Source organism: Oryzias melastigma, linkage group LG13 (assembly GCF_002922805.2).
Source record: "Oryzias melastigma strain HK-1 linkage group LG13, ASM292280v2, whole genome shotgun sequence".
Classification (NCBI taxonomy): domain Eukaryota; kingdom Metazoa; phylum Chordata; class Actinopteri; order Beloniformes; family Adrianichthyidae; genus Oryzias; species Oryzias melastigma.
Genome location: NC_050524.1, coordinates 800,808 through 820,521, shown reverse-complemented (window position 1 = coordinate 820,521; position 19,714 = coordinate 800,808). Strand labels below are relative to the sequence as shown.

Here is a 19,714-nt window from a genome sequence, read left to right as displayed (position 1 = left end):
AATACGTAAACAAACAAACAAACACAGAAAACAAACAGGAACCTAAAACAAACATATAAACAAACGGAACTTCCTCCCTTTAGATCTCACAGAATCTTTTATCTCTCAGATTCTCATAAGAAACCATTTTTTGCTTTCGAAACATAATTTTCAAACCTTTAAAATTATTAATAACAAAAATCAAATCTGCCGACTTTATTCATCAGGGGCCCGTTTCAAGAAGCAGGTTCAACAAATTTAGAGTTCGAACCTGAACTTAGAGTCACTGGACTCTAAATTCCCAAACTCAGGGTTTTCGGTTTCAGAACAGCTGAAAATGTTTGATTCAATCAACTTGAAGTTGTCAGAACCAGGACCAGGTGTGAGCGTCGCGACCATTAAAAGCCCTGATCAATGGAGCAAAGACAGCACGATTCACCATGGCAACGGGAGCAAACAGCTGAGTTACGTACTTCCGGCGAGGGAAATTGATAAGTTCCTTCAAGCATATGCGACTATAGGAGAACATTTACTGCAAGAAAAGCAACACAGCTGCAGCGGTAGAACAGAGAGAAAATATCTGCAGTTATTTGAATCATTTCTAATAATGAATAAATAATGTCAGGAAGGTTATTTTGTCTCTTGTTGAGTAAGGAGTGGTTTTTGATCTGTTACTAATCTAATAAGTAATCTCCGTGATCGTAACCCCCCACCTACACACACAGATATCACTGCACGCTAAAAAGAAACTGTAGCTGCCTGGCATATGTTAAAAAAGTATTTATTTAATTTTAATTCTCAAGACTTAAAAAATATTCGCCGAATTTTTTTAAACGTAAAAATAACTTTCCGTAGCCGGGAGTCGAACTCGCTATCTATGCAGTGGGAGGCAGCGTTGCTGTCAATTGAGCTAATGTCTGACGCAAGTACCGGACAGTGGATAAATCCACATCCTTCTTCGGTGTTTGACATTCCTTAATTCCTATTGTTAAGGGTTTAAAATAAGGAAAAGAAAACTGTATTTTTTAATAGCGAGTCCCTGGAAAAACTCACTATTTATAATATCGCTGAAATAAAAATGAATCAGGAAACTGCAGTCAGTCGACTCGTGTCCTCCAAATCCTCTACCGACGTAAATAACATTTCCTCTGGATTAATCAGCCTCCTCTCTACATGATCCTCTATGAATGAACGTGTCATTTTCGTTTCTGAGTGGTTAAAACGTGACGTCTCTAACGTGAATGTTCTCTAAATGTTAATGAGGAACTCATATTTGAACATCTTTCACTTTAAAAAGGGGCGGAGACCGCAGAGAACTCTAAGTTTCCTGAAGAAAACCTGCTACCGACCAGGTTTCGTTCACAGACTCAGTTACCATAGTGATTGATTCTGAGTTCATCCTAACCCGCTTCTTGGAACGGGCTTGGTTTCACCCACTTTCCCGGGTTTGAGTTATCCCTCTTTCTGGAACCGAAAACTCAGAGTTTTGCCGAATTTGGAGTTCAGGAACTCAGAGTTCCAACAAAACCTGCTTCTTGAAACGGGCCCCAGGTTTCCACCCATTTACATATTCTCTTTTTAATCATTGTGTTCTTACTGAGTGTGAGCCTTCTCTCTTCCCGTACATCCCTCTCAATGCTCTTCTACTTGATTAACTGTAAACAGATTGACGTGATATTTAAAGAAATGTTTTTGAATGTTTCAGGATTCAAACCGATTATTTCGGACGCCTGAACTGTTACTAAAAATAGGTTTTTATTTTCCAAAATATCTTAAAAAGTCAAAAACACTTGTGTTAATACTTTCTTCCTGAAATGTTTCTGCACAAAAACTTGCTTAAACTAAAGCAGCTGACTTTGTTTAACAATATTTGACGGTAAACAAACTAAAACTTGATGTTTCCTGAGCTTGTAGCGCCCCCTGCTGCTGGTCTGTCTCATCGTTGCTCAAAATTCAAATTGATTTTATTTATAGAGCACTTTCATAGAAGCAAATACATCTCAAAGACCTGAAGATGTAGAAAGAAACAAATAAATAAAAAACTCCCTCTTGGCATAAATTAAAAGAAACAAAAACATCCCCATTATATCAATATCCATATATGTATACTGGTGCACATACATACATTAGAAAAGATAAAATATGAGTAAAACAAAAATAGAAAGACAGAGAACTCTGAAGACGCTGTCAGCACCAACCTCCTGTCAGCTGGTCGTCTACTTCTCGACCCGAGGAGCCAGAACCTCCCACCAGCCGAGGAGAAACCCGGGCGAGGGAACAATGGGGACGACCAGGGTCGTGTCCCGTGGGCCCAAAACCAGACGACCCAGCTAGGAGTGAGAGGACACTAGTTTAAAAGCAGAGATGAAGTAAAAGAAACAAGCCACTGTGGTCGGATCCTGTGGTTCAGTCGGAATCTGGGTCGTCTGTGGTTCTGACTGAACTGGAGTCCTTAGAAGAATCCAGGTCTGGTAAAAACATCCGGTTGTGTTTGAGTTCTGGTGAATCAGAAACAACAGGAATCTGGATCTACAGAGAGTCGGGCCTCCAGCCGCTCCAGAACTGCTCGGTACCGGCTCACACTTGAGACAAACATTTAAAAAATGTGTTTTTTGGTGTCTGTGACTGATTGGCTGAAAATCATGACCTGGATGTGAGTGACGTGACAGAACTGTAGAACCGGAACCACCTTAGAAGCTCCTGTAGGACCGGAACATCTCAGATGTTCCTGTAGAACCAGGACCACCTCAGATGTCCCTGTAGGACCTGAACCACCTAAGAAGCTCCTGTAGGACCAGAACCACCTCAGATGTTCCTGTAGGACCAGAACTTCCTTAGAAGCTCCTGTAGGACCAGAACCACCTCAGAAGCTCCTGTAGAACCAGAACCACCTCAGATTTTCCTGTAGAACCAGAACCACCTCAGATGTTCCTGTAGGACCAGAACCACCTTAAAAGCTCCTGTAGAACCAGAACCACCTCAGATTTTCCTGTAGAACTGGAACCACCTCAGAAGCTTAAAAACAACTGTCAGCTCTTGTTGCTTCACTTCTCTTCAGGTGTCATAAGAACGTTCTCTTCCAGTTTGTGAAAACAGAGCAGTCAGAGGGTGGAGGTTCTGAATCAGCATAAGTTCCTATCATGACCTGTAGGGGGAGCAGCAGCTGTGACGTCACTTCCTCTGTCAGAGTTCTGGTTCTGAGTTCTGGATCTCATGTTTCCAGATTCCTTCTGAGCTCCAGAGACGTTCTTCAGAGGTTCTCCAGATGAAAAAACTGAGGAAACACTTTGAAGCTCCAGCAGAAATAGAAAATACAAAAAGTATTTGGTTGGAATTTGTGATTTTGACAGAACAAGACGAAAACTGAGGCGAGCTGGAGGTTTTCCTCTGGAAGGAACATGTTTCTGACAGTGACTCAGCAGACTTTCAGACCATGACTCAGTTCCACAGACGTCATCTCTGCTGACTCAGCAGAACGGCAGCTCTGTGTTAAACAGGAAGTGGGCGGCGGGTGTTTCCTCCTAAATGCACATGGGAAAAGAGGCGTGTCCTAACGTCTGCTTGGCCTCCAGCTCCTCCCACCTGGAGTCTCACCTGTTCTGACCTTTGAGGTCCCTCCTTCATCTTCTGCTCCAAAACATCGTGCCGTGGTGCAGCGGTAGGGCGGCCGACTCCTGGTTGGAGGATTGGGGGTTTGAATCCTGCCATGTGGTGAAGTGTCTTTGGGCAAGACACTGAACCCCGAATCGCCTCTGGTGGGAGGTTGGCGCCAGTGTTCAGCAGCGGAGCCACCACCAGTGTGTGAATGGGTGAATGTGTGACTGTGTGAATGTGTGAATGTGTGAATGGGTCTGTGAAGCGCTTTGGGCCTCATAGGATGGTAGAAAGCGCTATACAAGTATACACCATTTACATCCAGAAATAAAGTCTGATGTTCATCAGTTTGAATCCTCAAAGATGTTTTCTATTGTTCTAAACTCTGTGAAGAACATGAACTTCTGGTTCCATGGAAGTGATGAGAATGAAATGCTCTTAAAGCAGGAAAAAGAGGCTTTGATCTGTATTTATGCGACCGATCTAAATAATGACATTAATTTGAACAGGTTTGATAGAAAATCACCTTTTAGAACTCTATGATAAAACGCACGTGGAAAACTGTTCTATTGTGAAAAAAAGAACTGAAATAGAAAATCTGTTCTCTACAGTGTTTTAAAATCAGGGTGACCTGTTGGGTCGACGCTGTGTCCTCACAGATTCCTGTCTGCAGGTTTTCTCAGAGTACTTCGGGTTTCCCTCCCAAATTATTAGCACCTTATCCTGGTGGAGGGGTCGGAGTGCCTGGAGTTACCCCAGGAGCAGTGCTGTGGAGGGTCTTTGGTCTTGTTAGGGTCAGGACAGCTGCGCCGTCATGATGGGGTAGGTCCTGGGGGGTATCAGGTGAGATTCTCCCAGAGTTCCCAGCTGCAGGAGAGATGGCAGATGAAGTGGATGGAGGTACCAGGCGCTCAAATTAATGCCGGGAGCAGAGGTCGGTGTTTTCCAGAACACAAGTAGTACTTTCATTTTATTTTGTTTATTGTTATTTTAAGGTGACGCTAAGTTAGCAAAACTACAACGAAACTCAATAAGTTTGTAGGTGGAAAGGTTTCCTTTTGTTAATGGCGAGGTTCTCACATATTATTCTCAGGTACGGCGTTCCCATGTTATCGTGAGGTTACGTTCCTAAAATAACCTGCAGAGGTGAAATCGGAAGAGTGGAATCCAGAAAACTGGAAAACTCCTCACACTTTATTCATTTAAAGTTTCACTTTTCTCTCCTGTTTAATCTCTCAAGAGTTCAACCCTTCATACAAAAGAAGGAAAACAAATATCTGCTCGCGATCTGAGGTTTTTTGTAGCTTACATTAGCAAACTGGAGCGTTCTATAAAAGAGACACGACACAGAGATGGACAGGATCTAAAAATGTGAAATAGAGCAGAAAAAATCCAGAAATCGGTGAAACTGTTTCCTTGATATAGCGAGGGAGCACGATTGGAATACACATAACATTTTCTATAATAATATTGATAAAAGTTGCTGTAGAGCTTTTGATTCAAACGTCACGTGACATCTGACAAAACGTCCGAGGTGACACCCAAATTCTGAAACGCTTTTACAATTTCTAAAATGTTACAAATCATTCTCTAACTTTCATTCTTTCTCCTGATGAATCATATAACAACACTCTTCCCTGCGCTGTAAAGAGAAACAAGTTCCGAAAAAAAAGAAAAGAAAGGAAAACACCTTCCGCTTCCAGTAATGACTGGATCTCCATTGGCTTCATCAAAGGATCATCTCCTCCATCACCGGATCATCTCCTCCATCACCGGATCATCTCCTCCATCACCGGATCATCTCCTCCATCACTGGATCATATCCTCCATCACCGGATCCTCTCCTCCATCACCGGATCACCTCCTCCATCACCGGATCACCTCCTCCATCACCGGATCCTCTCCTCCATCACCGGATCATCTCCTCCATCACCGGATCACCTCCTCCATCACCGGATCATCTCCTCCATCACCGGATAACCTCCTCCATCACCGGATCACCTCCTCCATCACCGGATCCTCTCCTCCATCACCAGATCATCACCGGATCACCTCCTCCATCACCGGATCATCTCCTCCATCACCGGATCACCTCCTCCATCACCGGATCACCTCCTCCATCACCGGATCACCTCCTCCATCCACCATCTTACCTGCAGCTAGATCCTCTGATTCATCTAAACCTCGTGATTAAAGCAAAGAAACAGTTACAGTCCCCCCCTCCCCCCCACAACCCCTAGCGGCTGTAAAGCTGCCGTGTGAGGCCCTCGCCAGGATCTGTGGGTTCAGCGTCTTGCTCAAGGACACGCCGTCACACACGAGCAGGCAGAGCAGACACTAACCTGGATTTAGGAGTCAAGCTGTTTGACGAGTTCCTGCAGGTGAAAATCAGCTCAGTTTGTGTTTTTGTTTCATTCACTTGCAAATTCTGCAAAGGCTTCTAAAGATTCCTCCAGAATAAAAGCCTGCAGCTGCTGTTGCCATGGCGTCGGCTGAAGATCTCCGTCTCCTCGTAAAAGTTGGATGAAGCTCCGGTTCAGTAAAGTGGGACCTGCTGAGAGCTTTCCCGCCGCTTCAGGAGCGTCAGAGCAGAAGATGAACACTCAAGCAGGAAAACAAACTTCAACAGGAAAGAAAAGAGCTGCTGCGGCGCCCCCTGCTGCTCAGAGGTCACACCTAACTCCAGATATTTAAACAGCTTTTCATCTATAAAAACCCTCGTCTGAGTAAAGTAGATTCATGTGAAAGTCTTGTATTTATTGAAGTGAATGTTCCCCCAGGAGAATGGGTGTTTCAGCGAGCGGCGCTCCTGTTTTATGACCCATCAATCATTCATGATCTTTGTTCTGCTTTCATGAAGCTTTCAGCCGCAGACGCAGCCGCAGACGCAGCCGCAGGGCGAGGTTTGAACCCTCAGAATAACGAGACAGACTCGGCCGTGTTCATCGTCTTTTATTTTCATTCAGTATCCTGCTGCGCATTAGCAATGACGGCTTCTACTATAGGATGCGTTACATGAAGGCGTGAGAGGAAAGGTGCAAACACAAAGAAGGAGGGAGAGCTGAAGGTGTCAGAGCGCCACCTGCAGGCGAGGACGTGCCTCTGGAACCTCACGAACCCGTTCCTGTCAGGAGACAAACGCAGCGCGGCTCGTTTCTTCAGAGGACGAGGACAGCTCAAAGCAAAGATGCGACTGCCTCATAAGCTCCCATTTTATGGAGGACATTAAACCTCTAAATATTTCACTTCATGCTGCGTTGAAACTCCCCTCAGATTCAGTTTGTTGTGGTTCTTTTACGTCTTGTTTTGGTGTTTTTACACTTTTTCTACTTTTTGTAAAGCTGTGACAGAACAGACGAGCATTCACAGGCATTCCCAGTCCGAGGTGAGAGCGGATCGATCCCGACGTTCCCACATTCCTCACGTTAGACGCAGACTGGAAGACTTTCTCAGAGGTGGAACGTTGGGATCGACAGTTTGTTCAAAAGTGACAAAAAGAAGCTAAAGGACATAGGCCCCGCCCACTTTGACTCCACCCCTCAATGACTCAAACATTTTTAGTCGGTGTTGTTTCCTGTCGACTGATGGGGGGGGGGTGACCCGGTTCCCCAAAAACATCTGGAGTGGAGGTAACGTTTTTGTTGTAGTGGTAACTGTTGGAGCATGCTGGAGTACTTTATCATGGGGGGAGGGGTTGTTTAACTGAGAGTGGGCCTGAAAACCATTTGGGCCCGGTTCTTGAACCGAGAACCTGATGGGACTCTGGAATCGGGCAGATTCTGGTCGGAGTTCATGGCTCCAAGTGAACTTGAACGATGGTCTCAGTTAACCACGTTTCAGAGTCCTTGCAACAGTTTTCTCTTAAACTTCCTCTCAACGTTTCAGGGATCGTCACCGTTCAGAACCGAACGGACCTCAGATGCTTTTGGGGACCCGACGGTCCTGAGACGAGGATGGGGATCGGTGAGAGAAGACGAGGAAGAAGGTTGGGGAGGGCAGTGGAGCGAGTCCATCTGAAATTCATGGATCAGGAATTCTGCTGTTTGTACCCTCAACAGGAACCGGAACCGGAACCGGGGCAGAGGGGTAACAACCTGTTTCTTCATGAGGTGAAGTCTGGATTTGCAGTCAGGACTAGTTTCCCGCTCTCAGAGCCAAAGGAAGTTCCTTTCTGCACAGATCTGATCAGAGAGATCCAGACTTCAGCAATCCTCAGAACCACTTCAGAACCACTTCAGAACCACTTTGGAACCTCAAGTTTGGATGGAAACATCACATCAAAGTTTGATGATAAAATCTGGTTGCTGTCTCGGTTCTGATCAGTGAAAGAACGAATCTGTGGTTTCATTTCTGACTCTTTACGTCTTTTTGAGGAGTTCTTTGGTGAAACTTTTATTGTGGCGGTCAACAGGAAGCAGTTTGGCTGATGAATGAATTTCAGAAGCAGTTGGACTGGAGCAGTTTCTGTTTGGAGGGCAGTGATCTCGGCAGTGATAATCCCACAGAAGAGACCCATCAGCCGACGCCTGAACAGCGCTAGGAACCGAGTCTTCCTTTCAGCAGCTTCTTCCTGTTTCCTGCGTCCTGTTTCCTGTTTCCTGCTTCCTGTTTCCTGTTTCCTGCTTCCTGATCGAATCAACTTCCTCTGACCTGGTTCAGTTTTCATGAACAAATGTCACAAATGTTTGTCATCACATTAAATAATCATCATAGAATGTTTATCGAGTTGTTGTTTTTGTCTTTGCAGCGTGATTGGTCAGAGAAAAGGGGGCGTGGTTAAGCGAGTTTTACAAAAGAACCAATCAGAATTTTGGAGCTGCATCATAGCAGGAATTTCTGTGGTGCTTTTTGGCGTGGCGGCTAACACGGGGGGTGGGGGGTCAGTCCTGTCCAGACCGGATCTCAGCAGCTCTGCTGGCGGCGTCTCCTTGAATGTTTTTTTTTTTTTGGTGGGGGGGGCGCCACTCTGTTTCTGGACATTGACTCATGCAACATTCATGGAACGCAGGAGTTCTGCCGGGAGTTCCAGCTTCGTTTCTATGGAAACCAAAAAACCACGGCAGGTTCTCTGAGGAACGCTCACCCATCACAGGAAACCAAACACGCCGAGCCTGACTGTGGACGCCATCATGTCTGCTAAGCCGCCGACGGCTTTTTTCAGACCCAGATTTAAATGCAGAATCAGATCTTGGTTCTGCAGCAGAACCTCAGAGAAAAAGCAGATTTTCATAGAAACGAGCTGAAGGTCCGAACCCGGCAGAAGGCCCGGTCAGAACCCTTCACCACAGAGCGGAATGGAGCGAGGACGGGCGGCTGGAGGACCGGAGGCTCTTTTCTGACTGAACGGCTCGCAGCAGCAGAAGAAGAAGAAGAAGAAGAAGAAGAAGGAGCGTAAGGAGGGAGTACGGTGAAACTTCTGCTTTGGATCTAAAATGAAAAAGTTCCTACATGGCTTAAAGCTGGAGAGTTCTGGCTCGACCCGAAACATCACCTTTCTGATGCTTACAATGATGAAGAGTGGGTGTGCAGGCCTCCTGGCGCCGTTTCCACAGGGCGCTTTGCATAAATGTTTTCACAATCATAAAGTCCTTCTGAACAAGCCCCTCCCCCTCCCGTCCAAATATTTCATCACAAGATTTATCCCCAAATTATTTTAGTTTTTTTCTGTTATCGTTGTCGTCTTGGTGTGGTTTCTGAACTGAGGAAGTGTTAAAATGGGAGCTGTCCTTCTCCTCCTGCGGGGGGCGCTGCAGGCTACGAGGCCTCCCGCTCTGTGGAGGAGTCCACCTGCCGCGGGGCCCGGCCCAGGCTCCTCCCACTCCTCAGCGTGGGGCTCCGTGAGGACTTCAGCAGCTTCTCCTCCAGCTCGTGCAGCGACGGCTCCTTGTACATGCAGACTGTGGGAGGAGACAGACGGCGTCACACGTTTGGAGGACGGAGCGCCGGACCCGAGCGGCGCCGGGGTTCTCTGAACCGCGCTCCGTGACGTGAACCGTCCGGAGCGCGGAACATTTACACCGTTCAAGAGAAGTTCGATGTAAACATGACTTTAACGTTTTAATGTATTAACGTGTTGAAACGCAAGTTTATGACTTTTTTTTTGGGGTCTACGTACAAACCGAGTGACCGTTGAAAGTTAAACAAGTTGAAGTTTGACCAATCAGGGACTCAGATTTAATAGTGACGTATGGAGGGCATGCTGTTCATGTCACAGAAGTTCCAATTGTTTGAAAGTTGCATCGTAAGCAGAATTTAGCCGCTGAAGATGATAGTGCTGATAGCTGAAAACGCTGATAGCCAGCTGAAATATTAGCTAAACGTCAAATTAGCCTTAAAAAACACTTAGGTTAGCCAAAACAGCTAGCATGTAGCTGAAATATTATATAAACTCCAAAACGTCCTAAAAAATCTTAGTAAATGCCAAAATATTCCAAAAAGCTGTAGAGAACTGTAACTTTTTAACATAATTATGAATAATAAAAATGCAAGAATATTGTTCCAGAATAAATCAATTTAAACCTTAAATAACTTTCAATATTTTACCCTCCATAAAAATATATTTTGTCAAAATTGTTAGAAATGAGCTCAAGATAGCAATAACAACAAAATAAAATGATCTTGAGGGCCAGATAGAATTACCTGGAGGGCCGGATCCGGCCCCCGGGCCTCGACTTTGACACATGTGATTTATTGGAATAGAGCTGTGAAAGTCTGGAGCAGATCAGTCCAGTATTAGCACGCCGTGAGCTAAAGGCTACAACCTTCCCAGTAGTAATGATGATTATGACGTTTTAAACCAAAATCCCACAACCTAAGTGTCTTAAAAAGTCATTTTTAATAGTTTCCCCTCTCCTGAGGGGGCGAGGCTTTTGGAAGCCCCGCCCCCTCAAACACTGACGCTCCTGTGAGAGTCCGTTACCTTCGATGGGTCTGGGAACAAAGTGTGAGCAGGGTTTGGTTTTCTTCACACGGTTCCCCTTCATGATGATCCCATCCTTGTTGAGTCCCAGGAACCAGGCCCGGCCCGACTCGTGCTGCCGGTACAGAGTGGACGAGTAGATGACGTAGTAATTCTCAAAGACCGACTCCTTGAACTTGCACTCCGGCGTGAACACATCCTGGAACAAACAGAAGCGGTTAGATTCAGACGAGGAGTATGAGGGGTTCTGGTTCCGGAGGTTTCTACATTGAACCCTTTAACACCAGAGCTTTAGCTCCAGCGTCGACGTTCTTTAAGTTAACTCTTCAGCCGTTGACTCTATTAATAGAGCTTGGCGCGTTCCCGCCCAACGCAATAAGGTGATTTAATGCAGGGGTCCCCAAACGACAGCCTGCAGGCCGGATCAGACCCGCCTCCACACACTATCAGATACCCTCATTATTATTACTGATACGTTGAACGTCCATAGCTCCTTACTCACTCTTTAGTCACTACGGATTTTTAGGTTATCTTGGAGTTTGGCTAATATTTAGCTAGCTATCAGCTTCAGCGTTTTCAGCTATTAGCTTCAGTGTCTTTAGCTTTAAATTTCAGCCTCTTCGGCTATTGGGACTAACAGAATCAGCTAAACTTTTTAAAAGCCTAAATTAGCCAAAACAGCTAGCATATACTTTAGATACTAGCTAAACTCCAAAAGTTTAACCGACAGCGTAATTGAACCCTTTAATGCCAGAGTTTTAGCTCCAGTGTCACGGCGGATCGAAGAGCCCGTGTTATCGAGCCCGCTGGTAAAGGGTTAACCATCCAGACAGGAAGTAGAGGGGAGGCTGACGTTCCAGTGATGATGAGGAGATCATTCCCGTCAGGGAAGAGAAGCCCCCCCAACCTGGAAAGAGCCGAGGCCCTGAGACCCCGACCCTGCAGACAGGAGGTCCCGGATGTTCGCAGTGAGACAAACTGCAGGTTTTCTTTATCACAAATCCTGCTGGATCCACTAAGATTACAGGTATTTTTGGTTGGATGACTCAACTGTTATCCTGCGTTCACACCCAATGCAGCTGGACGTTTGTCCACCAGTGTGTTGATGAACTAGACACTCCAAGCATGTGTAGGCGGAGCTACTTAGCCTCATGGTCACACTGACTGTGAATCCATCACATCTCACTCCCAGACGTTTGGTTCAGGCCCGTCTGCGTCACTGTTTGACGTCTCTGGCGTTCCCTTCTCCTCATATTTTGGTGTGCTGGCTGTTCCCATTAAATCAGGAGTCCACAACCTCCGGCCTGTGAACCGGTACCGGTCCGAGGGCCGCTTGGTAACGGGCCAGAGACAGGGTTAAAACATAGACTGATCAGGGACCCCAAACCGAACCGGAGCGTGCACCGCCACTCTACTTCGGTCGAGTGGCACCCTTTCTTAACCCTAAGCCAGTACACATGTTCTAACTCGATACTGGGTCCGTCCGGTACCGCTTCACAATCGTTGGAGACCCCTGATTTAATGAGAACAGTCAATATGTAAAAAAAAAACCGACGAGTTGGGAACACTCAAAACATCAAAAAGTGATGTGGAGGGACCCAAACGAAGTGTAAACGTGCAGGTACATCTCCTCTACAATGCAGCATGATCAGGTTTAATTATCTTCAAGGACTCCACAAAAACATGGGGAATCCGTCTCCATGGCTGCTTTCATGTGGGGGTTCTGCAGGTTCTTGGGTGGTCCGGTCCGTGGAGGATTGTAGAGAGGAGCGGCTGCATCTTAAGGGGAGTGCAGGCGGGCCTGAGGTTGGACGACCACCTCAAGGAACATCATGAAAACGGAACGTTCCAATGCTGTGTGGGAAGGGTATCGTGAAGTATTCATAAGGATGATGGAGGTCACACTCACTCACACACTCATGCACTCTCATGCACACTCATGCACTCTCATGCACACTCATGCACTCTCATGCACTCACGCACTCCTTTCTAACTGGCTGAATGCTTGAGTGAGTGTTTTATCCCTACGTGTTGTAGAAGTGATCACTATGCCTGCAGCACACCCATAGATAAAATGTTCAATGACACTCATACTTCCTGTTGGTCACCTGTGTGTCCCGTACAGGTGTGACTATTTCACACCTGTACAGATGCCTGTATCTGTAATAATCTTATTTTAATTGTTTTTTTAACATAAGGAAGAAAGAAAATTGACGACAAAAAGAAATAAAATACTTCATATTTTATTCACAATAGAGCTGTGAACATCAACGCACTAACTCACACCACTAATCCATCAGAATTAATGCGTTAATATTATAACACAAATTCATTACACCTGAGGAGCAGCAGTCCTTCGCTTTGCCTCGCAGACTTAGGCTTTCATGGCGTGTTCTGGTTCAAAAGCTGCATCCTGTCATAGAATGTACCTCGTAAAACATTGTGATTGATCACAACACAAAAAAGAGATTAATCTGATTTTTTTAAATCAATTTACAGCCTTAAGTAAAAAGAAATGTTCTAAATATAGTTTCTTTGTGTGATTTCATGTTGTGATTATTTGAACATAATAATAATAAATATCGTAACAAAAGAAAAAGTTCATTGATTCATTGTGATAAATTTCTCCCAGGTTTTTATTAATTAGTTGTTTTTTTAATCGATTCCCAGCTCTAATTCATTACTGTTCCTAAACAGGGAAAAGAAAATTATTTAATGATTCATTTTCTGAGAATAGAGAGACGGAATTATTGATCGGTCTGTGATCGACTACTTTAGTCTTCACGTCGAAACATTCACATTACAATGATAACGATGATATTCTACAGGACGCGTCTGTCCTCAGAAAACATCATGTGACCCTCAAACATTCCCAGCGTTTAGAAATGACGTCCATGCAGCTCCTGGTCCCGTTGGGGGGGGGCACGGCACACACAGCCCTGCAGAACGTCAGTGTTCTGACCCGACAGGACCGGTGACGCTCTGATTCCCAGTTTAGCCTGTTGAGCTGCCCCCCAGATATGACAGGAGTCTGCCCCCCCCAATATAACAGGTGCTCAGTGTGAGTCAATCAGAGCAGAACAAGCCCCTCCCTCCATGACAGCCTGATACCCCCTCATGGAGCCGTCCTTCAGGCTCAGCCGTGACCTGGAACCGGACCATCAGCTCGGGTCGCTCAGTAATAGTTCAAGAAGCTGAAGTTACATGAAAAGAGACTAAACATTCTCAAACTGAAACTTATTGAAACGATTCTTATCTCATTTATCAGCCAGAAAGGAGAGTTACTTCCTGTCCTTTCAGAGGCCCCGCCTACTTCCTGTTTCTCAGGTTCAGACTGAGCACGCTCAGACTGATCCAACTCCTCCATCTCTGCCGCGTTCTCCAAACCAAACCGGTCCAAACGGGATTCTAGTGGAGGAAACCTTCTCCCTGCGGCGCTCCACGCCAGTTCACACCAGCGTGGATCCCCGCGGCGCTCCACGCCGGGGTCACACCAGGCGTGGAGCGCCGCGGGGATCCACGGGGGGCTGGGGCGCCGTGCAGCGGGTCGTTTTGCCGTCTGGTCTATTTTGTGAGCGATCTGCATCAATTCTGGCAGGAAGTCACATGAAGATACATGAGAAAATCCGGTTTATTTTCAAAATAAATTCATTTTTCACTATAAAACTCCGCGATTGACAAATGTGTTGAAGTTTTTGTGTCTAAACAGACTGTAGAGATGAAAATAAACACACAAACACACAAAATCAACTTTCTAAATGTACAATTTTTGATAGTGATTATTGAAGATAATCAGCAGTCGGCAAATACTGTAACAAACAAAATTCCAATAAAGTTTTCCAGGTTTGCGATGAATTAGTTCAATTCTTTTGATCAATTCCCAGCCGTAGTATAAAGATTTGTGTTTTCACAATCAAACATCTGACTTGGTAGTTTATGGAAGAAGAGAGCGGCCATGACTGCTGAGGTTTTTCTCAGCTTGTTCACAGTTTGTTTGATTTTTGAATGAAGTTCTGCTGGTTTTCTGGACATGAGGATCCATTTAAGAGCTTGTTGGTTGTTTCTGATCTTCTCGTTCATATGAAGGCCGTTTCTGACCAGCAGCATCAGCACAGCCTCCACCACAGTTTCGACTCAAAAGATTCATGATGCTCAAACATATGTCTGAACGGTCCTTACGCGTGGATACCAGCCACAGATGTTCAAATCTGAAGTATGAAGGACATAGACGCTCAGTGAACCGAAGGGAGAACATGTTCACGTTTATCTACGGGCGTGCTGCGGGCGTCAGGTCCTAGTGAACACTTCTACAACACGTAAGGGGAAGTGGTTGAGATACCGGCGTGTTGGACACTGAAAGCGTGGTTGCTGGTCTAACTACCGGGTTTATTTCCAGTCCTGCTGCTAGCGGGACGCTAAACGTGCTGCAGGAGTCGTGTCCTCCAGCCCTCCCTCTCATGTCAGAACACAAAGTAAAAGCTCTCAAACTTTCATGTTCTTCATGAATTATGGATGGAGGCGGGACTCTCTGGGGTGGAGCTGAGAGCCGAGCGCCCCCTCAAAAATCTTTGCTTCTTCAATGTTCAAACTTCCAGGTAGAAGAAGCGGATCTGTCAGTTCACCTGTCATCCCAGAGCTTCATCCTGACGGAGATCAGGCAGATGTTTGTACAAACCATCTCCTTCATGTGTTCAATAAACCTCTTAAACGGAACTAAAAACCTGCTCAGTTCTGTTTGCCTTTAATCTACAACAGGGGTCCCCAAACTTTTTTTGTGGGGGCCACATCTTCTCTGATGGGGGGCCGGGGTCGGTTTGTGGGCTAATAGAAAAATGTGACAATCACAGACTAAATGTAAACAGAAAGCCACACATCCAAATTTATAACAATGTATTTGTGTAATCTTCATATAAAAGTATAATACCAAAATATTCTAAAAACGAGATTTATAGCATTACTAGCATTAGCTAGTGTGAGTGCTGTGAGCTGATAGCCGAAGATGCTGAAATTCACAGTGAAAAACGCTGAAGCTGATAGCTAGCTAAAATGTTAGCAAAATACCAAATTAGCAAAAAAAAAAAATTCTAAATTAGCCAAAACAGCAACCATGTAGCTGAAATATTAGCTAAACTCCAAAGTAGCCTAAAAAATGGAGAAAAAGCCAAAATTAGCCAAAACAGTTAGCATTTAGCTGAAATATTAGCTAAACTTCAAAGTAGCCTAAAAAATGGAGAAAAAGCCAAAATTAGCCAAAACAGTTAGCATTTAGCTGAAATATTAGCTAGATCCCAAATTAGCCTAAAGAACTGAAAAAAATACAAAATTAGCCAAAACAGCTAGCATGTGGCTAAAATGTTAGCTAAACTCCAACATAGCCTAGAATTCCTTAGTAACAGTTGAAAAAGCTAGTGTGAAAAGAGCTGAATATTTTAATAGCTGAAAGAGTTGAAGAGTCACAGACGTCCAATAAAACGTATGGAAGAAAAATAATAATAATAAAGAAATAAAGAAAACCTGAATCGCTATTAAACCAATAAAGATTCTGTCCGGCTCAGACTGCAGGACGGTCACGTTCTCTGTGGGTCTCGATAGTGTTAGGTGGGCCTGACCCGGCCCGTGGGCCGTAGATTGTGGACCCCTGCTCTACAGTAGCTTCAGCTGGAGAAGAACCCTCCGTGAGGACAGGTACTGAAGAGTTCTGCTGACGGTGGAACCAAACCCAGAAGATCAGGAAGCTCATCCAGAGCCAGCAGAGCTTCCATTGGCAGTCTGAAACTTACGGACGTGTAGAGGAATCCCTCGGCGTTCATGGCCACGTACAGCCCCGCCTTCACTCCCTGGATGGCCACGACCCTCAGCCCCACGGGGATCAGGTTGAAGAGAGCTGAGGGCGACACAGAACCGGGTCAGCAGCTGCTTTCTCCACACGCTGAATGGGATCCCGCTTCCCGCCCGCGCACGCCAAACCCACTCAGCCCAGACAACGGCGCCACATCAGAGCGCAGCAGAACGAAACGGGACCGCGCCACGAGGTGATTGGATCCTCAGAGACGGAGCGTGGGAGCAGAGGATGAGGAGGAGGAGGATGAGGAGGCCCGTGGCCATGCTGCGCTGGTAATCCTCCTTTATCTAACTCTGATCCTCCTCCTCCTGTCCTCCTTTTCAGAGGCAGCAGAGGAGGCCGATCTGCAGCAGGAAGGAGAGCCGAGAGTCCTGCTCGCCGTCTGCAGGCGAGGAGGAACCTGAGACCCACAAACGGGTTCAGGATCTTCATCAGAGGAGGACCCCAGGAGCATCTCCTGGAGTTTAGGAGGGAGGAGCTGTTTGGGTTTGAATCTGATCTCAAATGTTCTGTTCAGTCTGTATACTTCAGTCATTGTCAAGAAAACGCTCCCATTGGACCGCACTCACATCAGGCTGGGCCGGCCCTGGGCAAAGGCCACCATGGCGACCGCCTAGGGCACCATCTGCCCCGGTGACGAAGCCACGCGGAATAGCGCATAAAAACAAATCAATAGAAATCCTCGCTCTGATCTCCTGCGGAGAACGCGACAGCAGAACGCGGCGACAGCAGAACGCGGCGACAGCAGAACGCGGCGACAGCAGAACGCGGCGACAGAACAGCGATCAGACTGCCACAAGGGTCCGACGCCGCCTGCTATCCCTGGTGACCAGCGCTCCGGAGAGCCGGAGCCACTGAGAAGAGGAAGCGATCAGTTCAGATAAATGTTTGTATTCCTAAAGGGATAAGAGTTCAAAAACACTTTTTAGGCTTTTTTTAATTTAAAAATCAGTTTAAGAAAGTGGGAAAATGTTACTAGATAATATACACAATCTCAGTTCAAATAAGAAAACTCTGATGACCCAGCATTCCAGCAGCATTTAAACGCATCACAAATCCTGGAGAGTCTCACATCCGATTTGTGAGTAAATGTGGTTTTGTGTGTGCGTGACGAGAGATTTTTGTGCACTTCTTAAAGATTTGTGTGTAGTTTTGTTTGAAGTTGTTGTAATTTTAACTTGTACATGTGTAAATTGCATTTTTTTAAATGTAATAAGTTTTGCACAAATGTATTGTATGAGTGACAAAAGAATTCTAAACGAATCGAGGAGAGTCTCTTTGTCGCTCTATGTTGGGCCGGGACGGCGGACCAGGACCAGAATGTCGCTTACACAAGTTTCTGATGGCGGTGTGATCGTAGCTTCAGAGCTAGCCTTCAGTTGACCCTTTAACAGCAGAGCTCCAGTGTTTGTGTTCTTTGATTCGCTGTAGCTTTTTAACCGTGAACATGATAATTCCGCCGGTTTTCTCCTTCACAATCTACTAATGATTCTGTTCACGGTTGAAAAGCTCCAGTATGCTAAAGATTTTGTGTTTAAGTGTCACTCTGGGTCCACTGGGACAGAAGCAACTCGTTTGTGTGTGGGCGTGGCAGCAGGTGGGCGGGGCACTCACTGTGGTCGCTGTTCTCGTCTTTGCAGCCGCTGATGGTCCCATCAGGCATCATCTGCAGGAAGAAGCCCTGCTCGCTGAACAGACGCGTCACGATGCCCTTCAGCTGAGGCTCTGCAACGACACAAGACACCTGATCAGACTCCTCCCACTCCAGCAGCTCCACGCCAAGCATCCATGCACCCTCCACCTCCACCGCGACGTGAGCCTCCTCTGCTTTGGAGCAAAGATCAGAAACATGTTTCTGCAGCTTCTCTGTGATGCAGCAGCATCAGATCCTGATTCCTCACAGGAGAGCTATTTTTAAAGGTGTGCTTCACACCGCCGGGGGAGGAGCCGGAGCTCTCCACATCTGAGGTGTGGGACGCCTGATCAGCAGTGATCAGCTGATGTTTGAGCTGTGAAGATGCTGAGAGGACTGCAGCTTGTGCTCGGCCTGCCCGTCATCTCTGAAGGGGGACGCTCTGATGAAGCTTCCTCTGCACGTTCATCTCAGTGTCCTGCTGGACCAGAGTCCTGCTGGACCAAAGTCCTGCTGGACCAGAGTCCTGCTGGACCGGAGTCCTTCTGGGCCGAAGTCCTGCTGGACCAGAGTCCTGCTGGACCAGAGTCCATCTGGGCCGGAGTCCTGGTGGACTCAGGTCGACCTGATAGAGCTTTCGTCTGCTGTGGTCAGAGAAAGTAATAGTAATAATAATAATAATCTGTATTTATATAGCGCCTTATAAGGTAAAAATCACAAAGTGATTCACAGTAAAACACAGAGTATAAAAAAAAGAAAAATGTCTGAGGCTGGAGCTGCTGTTCGTCCAGGTAAATGTCTGAAAGGTTCAGGTCACCTCAGGGAGTGACATCATCGTTTGCACGAGTGAAACTCGATTTTCAAATCCAAAGATCCTCATCTTCACCTCCAGCTTGAAGCTCAAAACCATTTGGTTGACTATGTATGATTTGTACGGTGGCCCTGAAGTTCAAATCACTCCAACAAATCCCTCGACACAAAAATATTAAAAACCAGTCAAAAAGGCAAAACAAATAATAAAACACATGATTACCTCTTATAAAAGGCAGGTGTTATGGGACATCACTGATTGGAGGACAACATTTGTTGACTTTTTTAACAGGAAGTGTTTGCAACGGCGATGTCTTTTGAGATATTTCTGAAGGTTTCTGGCCCCGCCCACTGCCTGATTGCTCATCACTTCTTAACCACAGTTCAGGTAAAACATCCTTCTGCTTCCCCATCCAATTAGTGACATCCCATAATACCTGCCTTGACACCTTTCTTATTGGATATTTTAACATTTCATTCGGGTTTCTGAAAACGACTTTTGTTTTCAGAAAAGTTTCATTTTGATTTAGTTTCTTTGGTTTGGAATAACATTTTGATTTCTGAAATTATGCATTCATTTTTAAAATCTAACCGTGTTCTTTATTCTGTTTTTATTGTTAGTCTGTTTGTCCATCTTTTTCAACTCCTCTGGGATCGGGTCGCAGGGTCAGCGAACTTCCCTCTCCCCGGGAACGTCGAGGCGATCCCAGACAAGCCAAGAGGCGTTCCCATGTTGCACCTTCGGGCTGGACCCGACTGGGACTCGAGGGAGGGGCCACCAAGCGCTAACCTACGAGCCCCAACCCCAGGCCTGGCTCCAGGGTGGGGCCCCGGTGACACCAATGCAGGCAACGTAACGAGAAGATTCCTAAAGTGGTTCTGAACCGCTCTTAGTCTGGCTCGTCACTCAGGACCTGTCTGCCATGGGAGACCCTGG

At 46.0% G+C, this 19,714-nt stretch overlaps 1 protein-coding gene across 2 annotated transcripts in view; it reads right to left on the bottom strand.

The window, feature by feature from the left end:
• Positions 1–6,508: 6,508 nt before the first annotated feature.
• The window catches only part of LOC112149695 (fibroblast growth factor 12), a 50,228-nt gene continuing 37,022 nt past the window's right edge, over positions 6,509–19,714 (bottom strand). For both annotated transcript variants that reach the window (XM_024277560.2, XM_024277559.2), the window contains exons 2-5: positions 17,949–18,059; positions 16,273–16,376; positions 10,493–10,691; positions 6,509–9,470 (exon numbers count right to left, since the gene is read on the bottom strand). In XM_024277560.2, coding sequence (XP_024133328.1) covers positions 9,328–9,470; positions 10,493–10,691; positions 16,273–16,376; positions 17,949–18,059 — 557 coding nt within the window. In that variant the 3' untranslated portion in view covers positions 6,509–9,327. The remainder of the gene's footprint in view (positions 9,471–10,492; positions 10,692–16,272; positions 16,377–17,948; positions 18,060–19,714) is intronic.